This window comes from Theobroma cacao, chromosome 2 (genome assembly GCF_053813885.1).
Source record: "Theobroma cacao isolate CCN51 chromosome 2, ASM5381388v1, whole genome shotgun sequence".
Lineage (NCBI taxonomy): Eukaryota > Viridiplantae > Streptophyta > Magnoliopsida > Malvales > Malvaceae > Theobroma > Theobroma cacao.
In genome coordinates, this window is record NC_142640.1 from 2,956,004 (window position 1) to 2,978,516 (window position 22,513).

At 34.2% G+C, this 22,513-nt stretch overlaps 3 protein-coding genes across 5 annotated transcripts; all 3 read left to right on the forward strand.

The window, feature by feature from the left end:
- The first annotated feature begins 373 nt into the window (after positions 1–373).
- Positions 374–8,229, forward strand: LOC18607519 (Splicing factor, CC1-like protein). 2 transcript variants are annotated; one of them, XM_007041720.3, is made up of 14 exons: positions 374–452; positions 765–1,293; positions 3,481–3,562; positions 3,663–3,719; positions 4,307–4,362; positions 4,749–4,974; positions 5,801–5,884; positions 6,179–6,253; positions 6,533–6,616; positions 6,964–7,028; positions 7,107–7,353; positions 7,431–7,519; positions 7,717–7,831; positions 7,935–8,229. In XM_007041720.3, the coding sequence occupies exons 2-14, from the start codon at positions 782–784 to the stop codon at positions 7,986–7,988; spliced, it is 1,746 nt and encodes a 581-aa protein (XP_007041782.3). In that variant the 5' UTR covers positions 374–452; positions 765–781; the 3' UTR covers positions 7,989–8,229. The 2 variants fall into 2 exon arrangements, with proteins under 2 accessions (XP_007041782.3, XP_007041783.3); XM_007041721.3 differs by having other exon boundaries at positions 391–524.
- Positions 8,230–11,140: 2,911 nt separating this feature from the next.
- LOC18607521 (FAD/NAD(P)-binding oxidoreductase family protein) lies at positions 11,141–12,908 on the forward strand. Its single transcript, XM_018114767.2, has 5 exons — positions 11,141–11,298; positions 11,391–11,537; positions 11,623–11,839; positions 11,937–12,165; positions 12,258–12,908. The coding sequence occupies exons 1-5, from the start codon at positions 11,225–11,227 to the stop codon at positions 12,803–12,805; spliced, it is 1,215 nt and encodes a 404-aa protein (XP_017970256.2). The 5' UTR covers positions 11,141–11,224; the 3' UTR covers positions 12,806–12,908.
- Positions 12,909–18,849: 5,941 nt separating this feature from the next.
- On the forward strand, positions 18,850–22,218 carry LOC18607522 (putative 26S proteasome non-ATPase regulatory subunit 3). 2 transcript variants are annotated; one of them, XM_007041726.3, is made up of 9 exons: positions 18,850–18,992; positions 19,093–19,197; positions 19,347–19,537; positions 20,028–20,165; positions 20,231–20,367; positions 20,536–20,590; positions 20,666–20,776; positions 20,971–21,210; positions 21,443–22,218. In XM_007041726.3, exons 2-9 carry the CDS (start codon positions 19,119–19,121, stop codon positions 21,944–21,946), a joined length of 1,455 nt encoding a protein of 484 aa, XP_007041788.3. In that variant the 5' UTR covers positions 18,850–18,992; positions 19,093–19,118; the 3' UTR covers positions 21,947–22,218. The 2 variants fall into 2 exon arrangements, with proteins under 2 accessions (XP_007041788.3, XP_007041789.3); XM_007041727.3 differs by having other exon boundaries at positions 18,855–18,992; positions 19,109–19,197.
- Positions 22,219–22,513: the final 295 nt, after the last annotated feature.

Below are 22,513 nucleotides of genomic sequence, written 5' to 3' on the forward strand. Positions count from 1 at the left end.
TAATTTATCTCACCCCAAAATGAGATTAAGGGGTACCCATACTAATGATAAAAGAGCTAATTATAGTTATAGTATATAAACCAAAAGTGATTAAGGTTACCCATATTAATGACAAAAGAGAGCTAAAAATAGAAATATTATATGGATAGGTGTAGACCAGGAAAAACATATACCGGAAAAATAATTCATTTCTCCATATACACTTTAAAATTAAATAAATAAAAGGGATTTAGAAAAATATGTGGATGGGCCGTTGCATAAGAAAAAAGTTGGGCAATAGGCCTTGTTTTAACCCGAATCCATCAAAACCTGGATCCAAAACCGACCCGCTATTTCTAGTAACTATAAATTACTCGGAGCCAAAATTGCTCGCATTGAGCCCTAGAGGTACTCGGGTACCCCGTGAAATCTCTAAATTAGGTGCGTTGAATATTTTGCTCTGTTCACGAAAGGTAATTTCTCACGCTTCGCTTTCAAACCCTAATAATTCATTTCACTGCTAACAAATCACAAAGAACGAGAAAGTAAGTTTCGAATGTGAATTTGGTTAAGCATTTTGCTGGATTTCAGATTTTGTTAATATTCTGCTGTCTCAATGGGAAAACTAAGTAGTAGTTTGAGATTAGAGCAAGTTTAGTTTAATCGAGTGAAACTAGTGGAGTTTATTCATTTCTTTAATGTTTCATTTTCGTATTTGTGCAGAGTTTAAATTATTCAGTTTTTGTAAAAGAAAAAAAATTACTCGATTTTTGTCTTAATTGCAGATTGGAAGGGAGTAATTATGGATTTTGATGAATATGAGTATTTAGAAAAGACGGTTGAAAATACTGAGCCTCAAAAGGCGAAGGAAGATGGTAATGGTGGCATTGATAGTGTCAAATCCGAAGAGAGGAATCGAAGTCGGAGTTCAAAGCATAAGAGGGAGGAGAGAGCTGATGATTATGAAAATGAACATCGACGTTCCAAGCGCTCAAAATCACGAGAGGAATCATCACGTGATCTTGACCGGCACAAGGAACGAGGCTCAAGAGATGGCGAGAAGGATAGGCACAGGAGCAGCCGAGAACACAGAGACAAGGACAGGGACAGGGAGGAGAGGAATGGGAGGGACAGAGAGAGGGAACGTGAAAGAGATAGGAAAGAGCGTGATCGTGAGAGTGAGAGGGACAGGGACAGGGAAAAGGAGAGAGAGAGGTCAACAAGAAGCCAAAGTCGATCAGAAAGAGAGCAAGAGAGAAGTCGGGACAGGGAGTTTAGTGAAAGAGAGTCGAGGGAACGAGACAGAGAAAGCAGGTACCCCTGCCTCTTTATTTTACTTCCATTTGTTTAGCTTTTGGTTTCTTTGTGAAGTGTCTTTCTTATCACATTTGGCTTGAGAATTGCTTTTATGCATAATTGCAAACATTAATTTGATGCAATAATAGTAATTTGTTCACATTTGGTTTGTGATATGGCTCATTTAGGTTCATTTGAGATTGTACATTTTACAAGCCAATTGTTTGAGATTATCTTGAGTCAAACGTTTAATTGGACATATTTTTTTTGTGGAATATCTTCTTGGTAAAAATAGTGCTCAATAGCCCTTTGTTTGCAAGTTAAAGTTGTGAGGAACTTGTGTTATTTGTTTGTGGCTGAATTTGTCCAAAACACATTTATTGCCCCTCGTCATTGAATTTGCTCATTATAAAAGGCTAACTCCACTGTAACGTGACAAAGAATGATAAAGGTTGAAAATGACCCTAACTATTAGGCAGTTTTTTTTTTTTTATTTATTTATTGAGAATGTTAAGTGTAGGATTTAGTCGAAAAATGCCATTGTTGAAACATTAGGCTAGCTATCTTATGCTGATTGTGATTTATTTGATGTCGGAGAAATTATTATTGAGGCAATGCTATGTGCTTGTACTAATTAGTACCTACATATAGGGAACAGTTAATCTTGGAGGTGGGGAACCTTTACTTATATGAACATTTTTCCTATTTGGAAGATGTAGTATGGGTAAGGGTGGCTGAAATGATACATAGGTAGTGCTGTGCATTGTTGGGGTTATTCAATGATGATTGTATATGACTTGTAAGTGAGTTGGTTATTAGGTGCATTCTCTCATTGATTCTCTTCTTAATTAACTATCTGGATCATAACTTAAGTTATCTTTCAATTGACTAAACTATAGTGAGCTACTTGACTTTTCTTTCTGATATTGGTAAGTAGCTTATTTTGAGATTTTTGTACTTTGATAATAGCAAGTTTCCTTCCTAGAGTTGTAAATGTTGCAATGGGCTGTTATTGGTGTTTAAGAAATAGTTTCTTAGTTCATTTTATGCAAGCTCTGTTGTTTTGGTGAGCAAATGTGATGCAGATATTTTCTTCCTGTTCTTAGTGTCCTGTTTCGTAACATCTCTCCTAAAGTTGGCATGGCTATTTATCAGGCCCCTTCAGCACAGCACCAGTCTCACACATGTAACCATGTAGAAGATCTAGATAATCAACCTTTTCTATGGCATAGATATGCTGTATCAGTTGTTTCCTCCAAGTATAATTCTCGCTTGCTTAACGGGTTTTATACTGTATCTAAATGAGTTTTTTCTCCAGTTCTTAAGTTTCATATAGTTTTGCTATTTATTCGGTCTTGTAAATTCTGAATATTAAACATTAGATTCTGGGAACTCGCAGATGTGCTAGAGCAGTCTTCAGATGGTCTTTCTGGCAATTGGGCCAGGCACTGGAACTCAGGTCATGGGTTTTAAATATTTTTTCCTAGATTTCAGACTATATATGAAAGCTTGCATTGCAAGAATGAAGTTTCAATCTTGGAGGTTTTGACCGGAGTGGTGATGTCATGTTATGATTTCCGTTATCCTCCACCTTTAAAAAATGAGTTGCTTAATTATATCTATTCTATTGCAGAAATGCTGGTGAGGGTATGATGGGCTTTGCCTAAGCTTTAAAGAAGCAGTTCACCTTCTGATGCTTGTGGGTGTTCAGTGGGATACCAGATTGGCCACATTTTTTTTTCTCTCTCTCTTTTTGCAGGGGATAATCATTAAAATGTTGATTAATTGCCTGTCTTGAAGTTTTAGGTTTTAGGTAACCATAGTGCTTTCTTCTATTGTCTTATGTTTGATTTCACTGTTATAGGTCTATGTTTGATTCCACTGTTACTGAGTCAAGGTCTTATGTTGACTTTGTGTAGTTCCCTGCAGGAACATGTATCAAGGTTCGGCGTTTTTACGCATGTTGGAGAGAAAAATTGATGCCATTCTGGATTTTGCTTTTTTTTTCTTGGTTCCCTTTTTTTTTTGGCAGTGATTGCATGAGCATACGTTAAGAGATTTCTTCACATCCCAGAAGCAAAAGCATATTTTTCTACTTCACCTTTTGTTGAACGTTTTCATTGCTTTGAGTGGTTGTGTTGGCATTTATATCTGTTTTTGTAAACAATATAAATTGTTATTTTATGTTTTTTCTCCTTCCTGCAGGAGGAATAAAGACAAAAAGGAAAATGCAGCAGAGGCTGAGGCTGATCCAGAAAGAGATCAGAGAACTGTATTTGCTTATCAGGTTTTGATGCATTTAGAGTGTTTGTTCTATCATGTTATTGTGGCCCTGATCTTTTTCCTTATGACTGCTGATGTAAAATTTTGTAACCAATTTCTGACAGATATCTTTGAAGGCTAATGAAAGAGATGTTTATGAGTTCTTTTCTAGGGCTGGCAAGGTGATTTCTATTTCGATTTCACGGTTCATCTCAAAATTTCTTCTACGGTAGTCAGATTAGGCTCATTAAATACTTAAATGTAACACGTATGATGCTTAACCCCGTGTTTGATTGTGGTATGAGACTCATATTCATTTAATTACCATTTGATTCCTATATTAGAGGCCTTTTTAGTAGTTGTAATCTGTATGAACAACATATAAATTGAGGTTAATTGCCAGAGGGTTGTGCTGGAGTGCTCTATTGTTATTAGTTTCCATGGAGCTAGAGTCATTTGCTTTAATATCAAAATTCATGCATTCTAATTACTTTTGGTCCTATACTTAAACTGGTTTATTACAACATATGAATTTAATTGAAATTATTGAAAATACTTTTAGGTCATAGAATGATCATATAAAATCTGTTGATTTAGTCTTAAACAATAATTTAAAAATGCCTACTGCAATTCATAGTTTTAACTACTCAAAGATTCTTTCAACAGAAAATTTGAGTCATCATAGGTGCAGACAAATACAGATTTATACACGCACACAAGTTGTCTTTTTTTTTTCTTGTCCTGCTTACTTATCGATCACAATTTTCAGGTACGAGATGTTCGCCTCATAATGGATCGAAATTCAAGACGTTCCAAGGGGGTTGGGTAAGTACTAAATCTTAATGACTATAAGTTGCAATTCTTAGGTGCCATTTGGTTGTTGTTTTTGCTACCTAACTTTTATTATTTGCTTTTCTTACGTAGAAGTTTCTGATAAGCAAAATTTAAGTGATGCAAAATAAAGAAATCATCAGATGTTGTACAAATTTTAATTTATGTGTTACATATATAACTAAAACCTTTTATGCTGTTATGTAAAAAAATTTTCTGCTGGTGAAGTTAAAAGCACAATGCCAAAATTGTTTTGTTTTGTTAATTCCTCTTAAAAAAGTGGTGAGGAGACAATACTAAGTGGGGTGGTTTGGAGGCCCTGCATCTTGTTATGTATGCTATCTGCATTTTTGTGGAACTTAATTAAATTTCTTATGCAGGTATATTGAGTTCTATGATGTAATGTCAGTCCCTATGGCAATAGCACTCTCTGGACAGCCTCTTCTTGGTCAACCGGTGATGGTGAAACCATCAGAAGCTGAGAAGAATCTTGTTCAGTCAACTACATTGGTGGCAGCTGGACAGACAGGTCCATATTCTGGTGGGGCTAGAAGGTTGTATGTTGGCAACCTACATTTCAACATTACAGAAGATCAACTTCGTCAGGTAAGATCTTAGGGAATGGTAATAATGTATGTTTCAGTGTTTGAGACAGGATCTTAATTATTGGTTATGAATGCTGTTAATTTTAATTACTCTGGGTTTGGGTTGTAATCTGAAAGCTTTGTCTGGGGACTTGAATAGTATGCTAGTCTAACTGGAGAAGATTTAAATGAAAGATTTTGGGAGGGCAGTATCCAAAGATAAGAGAAGCAAAAACCTAGGCATGGCATTTATGTGTCTTAGAACTTCCATTCAAGGAGATACATTTGATGCCTTGCAATAACACGTGGGCATCAAAGGATTTTCTTCATTAACTTTGGAAAACACAAATTCTTAAGTATGGCAAAGACTTGGTTGCAAAATTGACTTGAAGAGAAACTGCCCACCTCAAGGGGACTTGAGATCAACTGAACCTAATACCCCTTTTTTTTTTTTTTTGCCAAGTTGTTTTTGACAATTGTTACAGACTCAACTTTTCCCCCTTCTCTGATGAAATATTGCACTTTCCATTTATTTGTATCACTTTGACCAAAATAGCTATATTGTTCATTGGGATTGTACTTATCAGGTAGACTTTAAGGATTATGAAATGAACTCTTAAATGTGTTTTTGTTACATGATGTTTTTCAATGTAATGTTTACTAGTTTGCTTACCATGAGGTATTTTTTATTAATATTGTTGCTCTTTGGTCATCTTTACAGGGGGTTTTAAGTTTCTAAATTTCTCTCTCTAATCCTCATTAATTGGAGTAATATCTCTTTATCTTATTTGCTTGGTACTTGTTGTTGGATTGATATTGCTCATTTCATTCTTGTTTAAAATGCTCAGGTTTTTGAACCTTTTGGTTCTGTGGAGCTGGTTCAGTTGCCTCTTGACGAAACTGGTCATTGTAAAGGTTTTGGTTTTGTCCAGGTAATACTTAGTGAAGCAACCTGAGAAATTCATTGTGATTTTTCTTTAGCAAATCCTTAGATATATACATTATGTTGCAAGACTGTAAGTGAATGTATAACCCAAGAAAAGGTACAACTTTAAACTTGAAGAGCTCAGTTTGTGCTATATGTTGAAAAACTTTATCTAACTGTTCAAACAGGTCATATTGAATTATTCTTGATAGTGAGGAAGGCTATTTGAGATGGCCTTATATGATAGATGCTTAATGGTGTCTGTTTTGAAAAGATAATCGAATGATTATTCTTCTTGCAGTTTGCCCGTCTAGAAGATGCTAAGAATGCATTGAATTTGAATGGACAGCTGGAGATTGGAGGTCGAGTAATCAAGGTAATCATGGGTAATTGTTGTGTTCTTTTCTTGTGGGCATGCATATGTTCATTGATATCTGATTTAAGGTCCCTACCTTATTTAAACCTCCAATTTCTGAATTAAATTGACTATAACTCTATAAAACCATAACCTTTTATATTCTTTTGCTGCCAACTTTCTTTTAGCTGCTGTCCTATGGACCATGTAACTCAAATTCTTAGCCATCGAACAGCCTTAAGAATGAGAGTTTTTTGTTTTGTTTGTTTTTGCTATACATGTTCTTTTTCCATCTTTCAGGTATCAACCGTTACCGATCAAGGTTTATTGGAAGATGTTGGGACAAATGCCGCTGATCTTGATGATGACGAAGGTGGTGGCTTGGTGAGTGTTGTTCATACTCTCTTGCTTCTGTTAATGATCCAGAATTCTTTTATGCTTCTAATGAGGTGTCAGCTGGCTAAGAATGGTTTCAGTTGAACCCACCTTTAGAAAATAGCCCAATCTTGACATTGCATTTGAGAAAGGTGTATGCTCAGAGAGTCAGCAACTGACTATTTTCCCAGGAGCATAGCCAACAATTGCATAGTCATTAGATAATGCCCTTGTGGCTGTCTCACATTTATCTTTGGTTTGCTAGGTGTATCTGCATTTGATGAATTTGGTTTCTTTATTCTTGCACGTTTCTGTAACTTCTTGGGAAGCTGACAAAATGTTCCTATGAAATTCAGTCTCTGAATTCATCCTCTCGAGCACTTCTCATGGCAAAGTTGGATCGCAGTGGCACTGCATCAAGGTTTGCCTTTTTAAATCTTGCAATTGTTTTATTTATAAATTATCTGGCTGATACTGCATCTGCCTTCTTTTTTTGCAGTATTACTGGTTCGGTAGGCGTTGCTGGTAATAGCACTGGCCTAACTGCTACAACAGCAACAGTCCTTGGTGCTGCACCTGCGGTACCATCCCTTGTTCCCCCTACTCTACAGGCCCATGTTCGTACTATCTCTGGACTTCCAGGTGTGGGTCTACAACTCCCTAGTAATGGCATCCCTACTATCGACACAATTGGAACCCCAAGCGAATGCCTATTGTTAAAGAATATGTTTGATCCAGATCTGGAGGTTGGTGTCCATGCCTAGATTGTAAAAGTTTCTTTTTTCCATGGTCTTGTCTAATCATATCATATTTCTTGTGATAGACGGAACCAGATTTTGATTTGGACATCAAAGAAGATGTTCAAGAAGAATGTTCAAAATTTGGAAAATTGAAGCATATATATGTGGACAGGTAATTCCTAGTCGGACCTCCTGCTGCTGCTATATCTTTGTTAGATTAGGCAATATTTGGTTCCCTTGCGCTTGTCTTGGAGCATGTTAGTGTTCTTTGTTCATGGTTATTCTTGCAGGATTTTGTAGCATTCCTTTTATTCTTTGCTTCTCGCTCTTTTTCTGACGACTGTTGTGGCTCTTTATTTCCTTCAACAGGGACAGTGCTGGTTTTGTCTACCTACGGTTCGAAGATACACAGGCTGCGATGAGTGCTCAACGGAACCTACATGGAAGATGGTTTGCTGCTAAAATGATTACTGCTACATTCATGGTAACATTAGTTTTCTTCTAGTTCATCAGTATTTCATATCATTATCAAATAATTGCCATCAATTTCTGTTTTACTTTCGAAATAAAAATATATGTTGATGCAGGTGCCACAAACCTACGAGGCAAAGTTTCCAGACAGCAAGAGATTGTTGGAATGATGTTTAACCTAAGGCTGCGTTTGAAATCTAGAGGGTTCGTTAGGAATTATAGTTTCCTTGAAATTTGATATCCCCAGGAACTTGAATGAGAAGTTCAAATATCTGTATTTGAAATTAGATGCACTATTTCCTACTAATTTTTATTTTTATTTTTTGCCATGTTTGATATACCACTGCAAAAAGGTGGGAGTAGTTGTTGATGACAATAAAATTCTTACAAGGCCCCTTGTGGTAGCAAAAATATTTCTATTCTCTGATGCAGAACTATGTTTAGATAAATAACATTGTAAATACATACAGATACCACTAAATTCCAAATACTGTTTATTAAATTATATATAATATGAACAAAATATGCTTCCAAAAAAAATTGAAAAGAATCAAATACCGAAAGACTATATTTGTGTCTGTGGGTGTGTAGATATGTGTGCGCAAAATAACATAAGGGTGTTAAATTGGAGAGGTCAGTATGGCATCAATGTGCCTTTAGATATTTGTGTCTGTGGATTAATATTGAGTTTATATTAGATGTATAGTTTGTATAAAATTGGTATGTTATTAGTGAATTAAATGCTGTTATTCTGATACTAAATAAATTTAAAAGCTGAAAATTTTAAATAATAAATATTTATAATTTTTGAAATTTTACTTGTGTAATTATGAAATGTAGTATATAATTAAATGATAATGTATAAATATTTACATTGACAATTGTATATATTCCAAGAAAACATTCTTATTGCTTTACTCGTTTCTAACGGGCTGCTTGCATCATATTTTGATCAGAAAAGGGAAATTATCAATCGATGTAATTACTCTACATATTTTGATAATCACTCTAAAGTTATCAATCGACAGTTTTGTGGTAAAGGTGTCCGGCCTGGTTTTGCCCCTTGCGATGATCACGTTGTTTATTGGTTTTTGACTTGGTTCCCAACCCCAACCGCCCACGTAATTTAATTTGGCGCCACTTTATAGCTCTCTTCCTGCTAGGGTGTACGTAATGTGATTACTTGGTACACTTTTAACTTCGTCACTTCTTCTAGTTTAAAACATTTTGATCTGGTTTGCTATCAAAGGAAGAGCTAGAGAAGGACCCTTTCAAGCTGAAACAATTTGTGTTAAACAAGCTTGATGGTGCGTCCGATGACATAAAGGCTGTCATAGAAAACACTGCCCCGGACGCCTTTGTACCGTTGTCTCCACTAAGAATCAGGCCCCCCTGGGATCTTCCTAGCAAGGGCAATTTTTGTTTAGCAGGGGATGCACTCCACCCGATGACCCCACGCATTGGACAAGGTGGCTGTTCAGCACTGGAAGATGCTGTGGGCCTGTCCAGTTGCCTTGCGGAAGCCCTGGTGAAACCTGGCAGAGAATTTAAAGGTAAAGCTATCGAAGAGGAGGATTCCAAGCGGATTGAGCTGGCGTTCAGTAGGTATGCCAAGGAGAGGGGATGGACAGTAAGTATTACAAGTAGTGTATTGATTTTGATTTTGTATCATAAACTTAAATATATTTTTTTGTAAAAAATATTGATTTATCATTATCAAAATTGTCAGATTTTTCATAACTTTTGTTAATGAGATATGAAATCATTGATACATTTTTGAATTATTGATCTTTTTTATTTTTATTATTTTTTAAAATTTATCTCTAAATTACTAATTTACATGAAAAAAAACACTTAGATTCCCGTATGAATAAAAATTACTATTATTATTCAATAAATATCTGTAAAATTGAATAAACATTTGATCTCCATTTATAATTGTTTTATAATTAACCATTACAAAATTTATGATCCCTATTTTCTTCTAGTAACGAGTAATCACCTAATTCTGAAGTATCCAAATGTTAAGTCCCTAAATTTGTTACATTACCAAACTCTTGTACTCAACAAATTTGTTCACCCTAGTGTCGGCCATCTAAGTTGATGGGTTTTCGACCACAATGACAAAATGCCAGGAATCATATTACTCTTGCAAGCTTGGAAATAAATACTTACTAGAAGCTTCAGTTTTGCCTGCCATCATCACTAATTTGACACTTCCAAGTTTCAGTCTTATCTTATATTTACAGTTTCAGCACTTCTAACTATTGATGACCTTCTGAAAGCTGCTTTAGCTTCAACTTCTCAATCATGGCCCTAATCTCAGTCGAATATCTTGGCAGCAAGATATATATAAAATTTACATGATAAATTATTGTGGTAGGAAATGTGCGAAAAACAACTAAATTTATATGATAATCGAGAAGAAATATAATATTTGGGTGTATCTTCATGGCCCTCTCTCCAAGGGTCAAAATGAGGAACCAAAGCTTGAAAGCTTTCGTCGTCATCCTAGGAGGCTTGAACGTCAAAGTTGAACCACTTGTGGCGTTGAAATTTGATTAGACCCCATAAACAGACCGAATATGGTAATAGAGGTGGCTCCAGATTGGGCTTTCATAGAGATCACCTGATGACATCAGCAATGAGCAAACCCACCCTATTTTCGAGAATTAAAAAGCAGAAAACTGTATGAATCCTACGTCACATGCATCTTTGGAGCCAAAGGTACGCTCCCGTCTTCTATTAATTAAAAAAAGAGTCTGATTGCCACTTTTTCAACATTGTTGTTTTTCTTTTAGTCGTATCTGCTGCCTGATATTGAAAGTTGGGTAATAAACACTCCACTGAATTACTGTATGTTGTGCTTAAATTCAATGTATTTGGTTAAATGCTTAAGAAATACAAGATGTAGATACAGATTACTTGGCATAAGAACCAGGAACCTCCAGCTAAAAAATTCCAAGAAACTCTTAAAATGCTTTTCAATGGCCGGAGAAGATTCTTTGCAGGATCGAGCTGATACTCTCATCAGGAGTTGCCAATTACCTATAGCTTAATGCTTAACAAAATATCATTTAAAAAGAAAAGAAAAGGAAAGGAAAAAAATAAATAAATGTGCAAGTGGGATGGGAATGGTCCTTCCTAGAAGGAAGTAAATTCAAACTTGCGGACAAAGTTTAATCCGCCGTCAACCACTGTCCGAGCAGACAAATTAACCAACATACGAAATTACACATGGAACCTGGACTGAGTTTTGCCTATTTGCTGCCATAGTTATTTGTCGTTGTCTTGTCTTTCGCTATATAAGGGCCACTCTTATCCTTAATGTTCACTAGTATCATTTCTCTAGCCTATCTTCCTGTCAAGAATTAAAAGCAATCTGCGAGTGCCTCTACAAATCAAGATGGAAATCGTTGAAGACGTTGTGATTGTGGGAGCTGGAATTGCTGGTCTCACCACATCCTTGGGACTTCACAGGCATGTCATCGCCACCAACAAACTATTGATATGATCGAAAATTTTCTGTATCTGTACATGTAAAAATAGTAACTGATCCCAAACTTTTGCAGGCTAGGAATTCGTAGTTTAGTATTGGAATCATCGGACAGACTAAGGACCACAGGATTTGCATTCACAACATGGGAAAACGCCTGGAAAGCCTTGGATGCTATTGGCATCGGTGAATCTCTCCGTCAACACCATAGCCTGATGCAAAGGTACTTAACCACACCATAACCTGGAAAGCCTTGGATGCTATTTCCCTATAAACTTACCTGATGGGGTATTTGCACCTGTTTGCAGCATACTTGTTACCTCTACATTTTTAGTTAAGCCCATATCGGAGATATCATTCATGGGTTCTGAAGTTCGTTGTCTTCAAAGGAGATTATTGTTGGAAACTTTAGCAAATGAAGTCCCCAGCGGTACCATCAGGTTCTCCTCCAAAGTGGTTTCTATTGAGGAATCAGGCTTCTTTAAACGAGTGCATCTTGCTGATGGAACCATCCTCAAAACCAAGGTAAAATCGAGTTAATTTATAGTAAATTTATAACTGTCAGATGTAAACCAAAAGGAATTTTATTGTTTAAGAGGCACTGTTGATTGTAAAATGACAGGTGTTGATTGGGTGTGATGGAGTCAACTCAGTGGTGGCAAAATGGCTTGGTTTCGAGAAGCCTGTTTTCGCAGGGAGATCAGCAATTAGGGGTTTTGCCAATATTGAAGGTGGCCATGGCTTTGGACTAAAATTTAGGCAGTTCGTAGGCAAAGGTATTCGTTCAGGTTTACTCCCTTGTGATGATGAGATTGTTTATTGGTTTATGACTTGGACTCCCGCCAGCAAAGGTACCTTTGCCCCCTTTCTTTCTGTTAAAAATCTGTGACTGCTTAACGCATATCATCTTTCCTTAAATTCTACTATTATATTTTACTTGCAGAAGAAGAGCTAGAAGAGGACCCAGTTAAGCTGAAGCAATTTGCGATGAGCAAGCTTAAAGATACACCAGATGAGATGAAATCTGTTATAGAAAAAACTTTGCTAGATGGCATTGTATCATCTCCATTAAGATACAGAAGGCCTTGGGAGCTGCTTTGGGGAAATATTAGCAAGGGTAATGTCTGTTTAGCTGGTGATGCTCTTCATCCCATGACCCCAGACCTTGGCCAAGGTGGGTGTTCCGCCATGGAAGATGGTGTTGTCCTGGCTAGGTGTCTTGCTGAAGCCTTGTTGAAAGTACCAAGAGGAGAAATCAAGGAAAAAATTGATGAAGAAGAGGAATATAAGAGGATTGAAATGGGGTTGAAAAAATTTGCCCAAGAGAGAAGATGGAGAAGCATTGATCTCATTACCACAGCTTACATGGTGGGTTTTATGCAACAACATAATGGGAAGATAATTAACTTCTTCAGAGACAAATTCCTATCCAGGTTCCTATCTGGGATACTGTTAAGGAAGGCTAGTTATGACTCTGGGAATCTTAATTAGCACCTGTTGAATGAAGCATGAACCCTTTGTTCTTACATAATTTTGTGTATAATTTATAATTTCCGAAGTTTTAATAAAGAAAGTTCTTGATTAGAGTTTTCAAGTTTGTATTTCAAGTATAGCAGTGTTATAATCCAACCAAATTATACAAACAAAAAAAATTTTAGTGGTTAGATTAGACCAAGAAAAAGACCAATGGTAAGCCACAAAATAGCACCTGTTATGAATTTTTTTGTGAATATTTATTTATATTATCTATATTTAGATTTGGATGTAAATTAAATTTGATGAATTTTAGGATTTAATCCATCTAAAGTATTATCTTTCATCTTGTAAATTCAATCTAGATAAGGGGTTATTAACTTATAAATAAACCCTTTCACTTCATTTGTAAAAATACACTCGAATAAGATCTTCTAACTCCCTCTAAATACTTTATTTTCTCTAAATACTTTCTCTTATATTTCTCTAATAATTGTTATTTTAAGATTTATTTCATAACACGTTATCAGCACAATTCTCTGATCTCTCAAGTTTTAGAATTATTATGTTTTCATCATCTTAAATTTCAAAAGGATTTCAATGACTGGGTTTTGATTTTTGGTTTTAAAAAATAAGATAATTGACTTGATATCTCTTCAGTATTTTTATTCTCTAAAAATCGATCTTAATATAAATTTTACTATCATGTAGTATATATTTTGTCCCTTAATTAGACAGTGAATTTTGCTATTATACAGCTATTAATGAAAAATCATGAATGTCCATTCCTTGAAGTGAATCTGACAAACGAGCTACTAATAAAAATTATGAATGTTCATTTCTTGAAGTAAATGCGACAAACGAGTTACTAATAAAAAATTATAAATCTGTTCATTTTCTGAAGTGAATGCTCCATCATTTAATAATTATGGTCATAATCATGAATCCATTCGTTCCTTGAGTTGAATGCAATATCATTTAATTATGATGGCCACAATAATTTACATTATCACTATTTTAATTATAATTTTACCACCAAAAGTGGATAGATAATTTATCATATAAATTTAAGAATAATTTTACTACTAGAAGTGGATAGACAATTTTACCATCAAAAGTGGATGGATGCCTGAACTCATTAAAAAATGGATAATCCACCAGAAGTGAATAACCCATCCATGTGGATCACTCACCAAAAGTGGATATATACTTGTAACCTACTACAAATAGATGAATACTTTTAACACATTAAAAGTAGATAGATACCTTAACCCACTAACTCACTAGAAGTGGATAAGCCATCAAAATGTGAATGAATACTTGTAATAAAAAACGTATTGTTATTGATGTGGCATGAAAGATCATTGGTCACGTATTTGTTGTACGTCTTAAATTTTATCAAGCATCACTAAAAATTAAAACATCTTGTGATAATTTTAATCATGGCCAAGTTGATATAGAACATCAAGATATTTGTTTACTCTGAAAGAGGAATTTATTATATGATTGGTAATAAAAATATCTATTATTGATTTTTTTTATCTTGAAAAAGGAATTGATCATTCTATTGGTAGTAAAAATATCTGAGAACGAACTTAATAGTAATTGATATATTTAGTATAACTATATTATGAAGATACTTTAATATGTTTTCATTATATTTAAATGATATGTTCTTATTATGTGTTTTAATTTTATATTTAATATTCTTTTATATTAACTTGCAAGTTTCTTATTGTATATATCATATTTTATTGAAAAAAAATATGGATATTCATATTGTTGGATCAAAGATCTATGATGTAATATATATCTAGCAGACATTACTATAACACACACTATATTTAAAGACAAGAAATATTTTTTCTACTTGACAACGTAAAAAAAGCCAATGTCAATTCAATATCTGGTAGTCCAAGATTAATTAAAGGCTCTAGAAGAGCTCAAATTTTATTACCTTGAGTAATAAAGTAATGGAGGATGTATTATTTTTTATTAAGTCTCAAATAAATTTATTAAGTTTTAAAGATATTCATCTGAATAGATATCATATTGAGACAACGAATGAAAGAAACACTTAATACCTCTATATTATATCTATTATCTCAAGTAAAAAATGTGTGTTAAAAAAATTATTCGCTTTGTTTTTTGAATTAAACTACACAAATATTAAAAACTCATAGTAAACCAGAAGTTTACTAATGATTTTAATGTTTGGCATGATCGGTTGGACTATCTCGGGTCAATAATGATGTAAAAAAAATAATTGAAAATCTATATGATCATTCATTGAAAAACCAGAAGATTTTTCAATCTTATGAAATACTAATGTGCTGCTTGCTCTCAAGGTAAATAAATTATAAGGCAATGACCAGTTAAAGTTGTGATTGAATTCCTAACGTTTTCAAATGTAGTCAGGGTGATATATGTCAACCCATACATCCATCATATGGACTATCTAGATATTTTATAGTTTTAATCGATATATCAACAAGATGGTCACATGTGTACTTATTATCAGCTTGAAATTTGACATTTGCAAGCACATTTTTCTAATTATGTAATCAAGATTATTTATCTTAATAATGCTGGTGAATTTACATCTCAAGCATTTAATATTACATATTAGTTGGAATAACTGTTGAACAACTTGTTGCTTATGTACACACATAAAATGGTCTAACCGAATCGTTTATTAAACACTTTCAACTAATTGCAAGGTCATTATTTATGAAATTCAAAATCCCAATGTTTGCTTGAGAGCATGTCATTTTGGATGCAGCAGCATTTGTATGCATCAAGCCAAAAGAGTTATCATAAATTCTTCCTATATAATTGGTTTATGATCATGAACCAAATATTTTTCATCTATGAATTTTTGGATATGCGATATATGTTTTAATTGCTCCACCACAACGCACAAAGATGGGTCCTCAAAAGAGATTAAGAATATATGTTGGATACGAATCTCCATTTGTAATTAAATATTTAGAATTATCAATAAGAGATTTATTCATGACAAAGTTTGTCAATTATTATATTAATGAAACAATTTTTCCAATATTAGGGGAGAAAAAATAAGTAGTTGCACAAGAAAATTTCTTAGAATAAATTATCATTATTTAGTTTTGATCATCGCACAAATCAATATGAATTTAAAGTTCAAAAGATAATTTTTTTGCAAAATATAGTAAATTAGTTGCCACGTATTTACTAACCTAAAAGAATACCTAAATCTTATATACTAGTTACAAAAGCTCCTGTTAACATTAATGTCCTTGTAGGACAAGGCACACTAAAAGCGTTGAGACCAATCAGTTTCAAAGATAAAATCCTCAAAAAGGAAAAAAGAGCAAATATTTAAGATGGTCAGAAAGATGACGTAGAAACTCTGGAAGAGACCTTTGACATAATTGATAAACATTATAGTAAAAATTCAGGTACCTGAAATTAGTGAAAATAAAGAGATCTCAATAAATTATGTCATGATGGAAAAAAATGGAACCGGTAAATAAATATCGACGATATTTTGTATATAATATAGAGCTCAATATTATGAAAGAAAAGCGATGATCTTGAACTTATATTTATTGAAGAATATAGACATAAAAATAATTGGTTAATGTGGAAAGACGCAACTAAGGAGGAAATGTATTTAATTACAAAATGTGAAGTTTTTTGACTTGTAGTCCGTACACCAAATGGTGTAAAACCAGTTAGATATGTATATATATATATATAAGAGTATTGTGTGAATACGAAATGAGAAAAATGAGATTATGAGATATAAAGCACGGCTTGTCACACAAGGTTTTTCCTAAAGATCTAGTATTGAAGATGAAGAGATATTCTCTGTGGTGGATACAATTACAATTCTATATTAACTAGTTTGACGATAAATGAGAAAATTAAAATGCATATAATAAATGTAGTTACAGCCTATTTATAAGGCTCATTTGATATCGATATCTATACAAAAAATCCTAAAAGATTTAAATTGCTTAAAGCACAAAAATTTGAATTCTCGAAAAATTTATTCGATCAAATTAAATAAATCTTTATATGGATTAAAGCAATCCAGACACATGTAGTATAATTCTCTTAGTACATATTTGTTGAAAAAAGGCTATAGAAATAATCCTATATGCCCATGTATTTTATAAAAAGGTTTATATATGAATTTATTATAACTGTTGTTTATGTTGATCACTTGAACATTATTGGAACTCCTGAAAAGTTATTGAAAGCTGTGGATTACATAAAGAGAGAATTTAAAATGAAAGACCTTGAAAAAATAAAATTTTATTTGGGTCATTAGATTGAACACTTGGCAAATAAAATTTTTATCCATCAATCAAACTATATGGCAAAAATATTAAAAAAATTTCAAATGAAGAAAGCAAATCCATTGAGTTCATCAATGGTTGTAAGGTAACTAAATGTGAAAAAAGACTTTTTTCGACCTCGTGAGGATAATGAAAAACTTTTTGGTCTTGAAGTATTGTATTTTAGTGTAATTAGAGAGTTAATATATCTTGCTAGTAATACATGACTTGATATATCAATTGTTGTGAATTTTTAGCAAGATATAGTTTTTCTCTAACTCGAAGACATTAGAATAGAATTAAACATATACTTCAATATCTTTGAGGAACAATGGATATAGGCTTATATTATTTAAATGTATCAAAATAAAATTTAATTAGTTATGTAGATGCAGAATATTCATCTGATCCACATAAAGCTCGATCTTAGACAGGTTATTTGTTAACATATGGAGGTATGACTATTTCATCGCATTTTATAAAGCAAACTATAGTTACTACTTCTTCTAGCCATGTAGAAGTTTTTGCAACTCATGAACAAGTCGTGAATGTGTTTGCTTAAGATCTGTAACTTAACATATTCGAATAACGTGCGGTTTGTCAACCAATAAAGAAATTCTAAAAACATTATATGAGGATAATATTGCTTGCATAGCACAGTTAAAAGACTGAGTCATTAAAGGTGATAAAACAAAACATATTTTGTCAAAATTCACCAAAATTCTTCTTCACTTAAGATCTCCAAGAAAAAAGTGATATTAGTGTTCAATAAATTCATTCAAGTGACAATTAGTAGATTTGTTTACTAAAGCCCTTCCTAGTACAACATTTGAAAAGTTGGTACAAAAGATTAAATGCATCATTTTAAAGATTTCTATCATCCAATCATCAGAGAGAATAAAATACACACTATACTCTTTTCCTTCATGAAGGTTTTTCCCACTAAGTTTTTTTTGATAAGGTTTTTAATGAGATAGTATTTCAAAAGCGTATTTTTGAAAATATTATGTACTCTTTTTCCTTCACTTAGATTTTTTTCGCATGAGATTTTTTCCTTATAAGATTTTAACGAGGCATATTCTTAATATAATAGATATTCAAGGGAGAGTGTTATAAATATTTTTGTGAATTTCTATTTATGTTATCTATATCTAGATTTGGATGTAAATTAGACTTGATGAATATTAAGATTTAATCTATCTAATCCCTTAGTATTATTTTTGTCTTGTAAATTCAATCTAAATAAGAGGTTATTAGCCTATAAATAGGCTCATTTACTTTATTTGTAAAACCACACTTGAATAAGATCTTCTTACTCCTTCTAAATATTGTCTCTTATATTTTTCTTATAATTATTATTTTAAGATTTATTTCATAACAAACCCAAATTATTTTAAAAAAGAAAACTCAATTGACCCTAATTTGTATATTTTTCATCCCAAAATTTAATCCCAAATCTGGTTAAGAACCCATTTCTCTATTAATTACTATATCATTAAATTTTAATTACTTTTAGTATTAGTATTTTAATGCTTACATTTTTTTATTTTATAAAACTTACATCAGGCCGCAAGATAAGGAATCCAAATAATGTTGGACTTGGCCCAATGTAGTTTGGGCTATCTAAAACTCTATCTTTACCAAAAAAAGAACTCCAAACGATGCGTTTCACCTGCGTTTGATATGGCTTTTCTTTTACTGTCTAAGCGGCGTCGTTCGGTCTGGCTTTTCCTCTTTCTCCGGCTCTCCTTTGCCCCTCTCTCTCTCTCTCTGGCTCTAGACTGACCGCTGAAGGTGCTGGGTTGAAACTGAAAGCCTTGCTCTCTCCGTACTCGGTTCTTGATTCCTCCAAATCCATCACTTCCTCTCGCGAATCAAAGGTCAATTTTTTTCATTTCCCTTTTATTTTTTACTTTTAAGCATCTACCTAATCAAAACCTCACTTTTTTAATCTGAATTTTACATCCATTTTCGTTCTAGTTCGCAATTGTTTCAGGTTCTTGAAAATGACTCAAGACGTGGAGATGAAAGAGCAAGCAGCTCCTTCCAATTCCCTTTCTTCCTCATCTCCTTCCACTTTGCACCGTAAGTACAGTCAGTCTATAACATCCACGTGTCTTTTACACATCTTTTTGCCGTTTGGTGATAAAGATTTTAATGTTTTTGATGTTTTATAAACTGGTTACTTAAGGGTTTTTCTCGGGTTTGAGTCAAATTTTCTGGATTTTTGTTAGATTTGAAGGAAATTGCGTCTCTGATAGAGACCGGTGCATATGCCCGTGAGGTTCGCCGTATTTTGCGGGCCGTAAGACTTACTATGGCTTTAAGAAGGAAGCTGAAGGCATCTGTGCTTTCTGCATTCCTAAATTTCGCTCTTACCCCAGGATCCGAGGGCCTTACTCGACTTTCTTCTTATCTTCCGATGGTAATTTTTGATGGTATATTGCAAAATGTTCAGTTCTTCATGTTGAATTGCTTGCTTTTCTCCTGTGGCATGATGGGTTCGACGCCTGTAGTAAAGTGAATTAGAGACATTTTGTACTATGGTTTTTAAGTCAAATTGATTGGCGTGCTCTCCTCTTAGTATAGAGTTGATGTCTTTACTTCATTCTAAGCATTAAAAAACATGCTAGAGATAGAAAAAAATAATGGTTGTATCTATGAAGTTGATGATTGGTAATTGGCCCTTAATTAACCTTCTTGTTCAAGATATGATGTTTATTCTTTCTAGTTGTTTCCTCCACTGAATTAGTAGGTTTTAAACGCCTTGATCAGTAGTCAAGGTTCTCTCCGACTTTCCATCCACGTTCACCTTAGAAATATTTGTTTGTATGAGTACAATAAAATATTCATGATTTCATAAGTTTTGCATTTACTGTTCTTTTAAGAACTCAATTGTTGAATGCTGGTGTCAGGAAGATGAGCATGAGATGGAAGTTGATACTGCAACCTCTGCAGTTCAAGCTCCTGCTAAGCATTCCCTGCCAGAGCTAGAAATCTACTGCTACTTGCTTGTCCTGATATTTCTGATTGATCAAAAGAAATTCAATGAGGTACATTAGCTAATATTTTTGTCAGGATGTTCATGTTTCTTGTACATAACATTATCTCATTTCAGGCAAAAGCATGTTCCTCTGCCAGTATTGCCCGGCTGAAGAATATGAATAGGAGGACTGTCGATGTTCTAGCTGCTAGGCTCTACTTCTATTACTCTCTTTGCTATGAACACACGGGTGATCTTGCTGAAATCAGGGGGTGAGCAATATTGTATTCAAATCTATTTTCCCCAACTTGTCTTTCATAAATTCTGACGTGTGGTTTACTTTTAAGAAACTTCAGTGTATTAAATGTCTAGTATACACGACCAGAAGTAAAGAACAGTATCACATTCTAGGTCTGATTAGGATGCTCTTTCATTGACAGTAACCTTTTAGCCCTGCACCGGATTGCAACATTGCGCCATGACGAGCTGGGTCAGGTAAACTCTCAAATATTGGAGCAATTATATCTCTGGTGCTAGGGTCTTATATATTTGGATATATTTCTTATGTAGGAGACACTTCTCAACCTGCTACTTCGCAATTACCTCCATTACAATTTGTATGACCAAGCAGAGAAACTGAGGTCCAAGGCACCCAGATTTGAAGCTCACTCAAACCAACAGGCTAGTCTCGATTTTTTTTAGTATATCTTTAAAGTTACCAATGTTTCTGGAATATTTTTCACTTCATTTCAGCCAACTAAAATGCATTTTAATGGTTATGAAGCAGTTGCCTGGTGTATACTTATGGTTATAGCTATAAAAACATTTATTGTTATTTGCTTTCATATCCTAAGACAAAGGTTTTCCTCATGCAGTTTTGCCGGTACCTCTTTTATTTGGGGAAGATTAGGACCATTCAGTTGGAGTACACAGATGCTAAAGAGTGTCTCCTTCAAGCTGCTCGGAAAGCTCCTGTTGCAGCCCTTGGTTTTCGGGTGCAATGCAACAAATGGGCAATTATTGTCCGTTTACTGCTAGGAGAAATCCCTGAGAGGACTGTTTTTATGCAGGAAGGCATGGAGAAGGCATTGAGACCATACTTTGAACTGACAAATGTGAGTTTGAGTTTGTCATACTTAAATTATTTTCTTTTCTTTTGTATTGTGAAGAACCAAGGTCTGATGTTACACACAGACTTTCCCCAGTGAGGAAAAGGGAGAGAAGTAATCTGTGTAGCTCTTAAATATTCTCAAAACACAAGTCGTGTGGATTGCAGCTATTTTTTAATGGGATTTAAAATTTTTTAGCACAAAACCAAGGGTTGTCATCTGTTATGTATGTTTTCAGGCTGTGCGCATTGGGGATTTGGAGCTCTTCAGAACTGTTGCTGAGAAGTTCTCAAGTACTTTCAGTTCAGACCGGACCCATAATTTGATTGTCAGGCTGCGGCATAATGTCATTCGGACTGGGCTACGCAACATAAGTATCTCATATTCTCGCATCTCACTGGTTGATGTTGCCAAGAAGCTTAGGTTGGACTCTGTTGCTGATGCTGAGAGTATAGTGGCCAAGGCAATCAGAGATGGAGCAATTGATGCAACATTGGATCATGCAAATGGATGTATGCTGTCAAAGGAGACAGGAGACATCTACTCTACAAATGAGCCTCAAATGGCTTTCAATTCTAGGATTGCTTTCTGCCTCAATATGCACAATGAGGCAGTGCGAGCACTTCGGTTCCCACCAAACTCCCACAAGGAGAAAGAAAGTGCTGAGAAGAGGAGAGAAAGACAACAACAGGAGCAAGAGCTTGCAAAGCACATTGCAGAGGAAGATGACGATGAGTTTTAATTCAGTGACAATCAAAAGGCCATTTATCCAGCATATGATGCTTTCATCAAGTTGTGCATTTTCCTTTTAAATGCCCTAGTAGAAACATTTTAATTTTCTTTTTCTCAATGACTACTTAAATTGATAGCATTGCTCTATATTCGTCATATGGGGTTAGCTCATTTTTTCCCCATGATTTTAACTTTTTAAGTTTTGTTCCTTGAACAATGCCACGTCATTTGGATACACCATGCAGCCATTTGAGACATCTCAAGGTGGAACTTTTCTCAGTATGATTGTCTACTGTCGTTAAGAGTAATTATCCAAGGTGATATAGACTTCTATGCTGGTTACCGATGGGCTGCAGCTGAATGATTATTGAAGAATTTTATGTGAAATTCTCTTACATGTCGGTTTTCCATAGTTTCCATCTGGATAATGATAGGAATTTGGCAGATACTTTTATCCTTTCTGACCGAGAATGGCAAAAAGGCATCTCAAGTAAGCATCACAAGACCATAAATGCATGGTTCTCTAGCTAGCTAACTACAAAAGAAGGCAAGGTATCGCTGGCTAGGCTAATCAGGA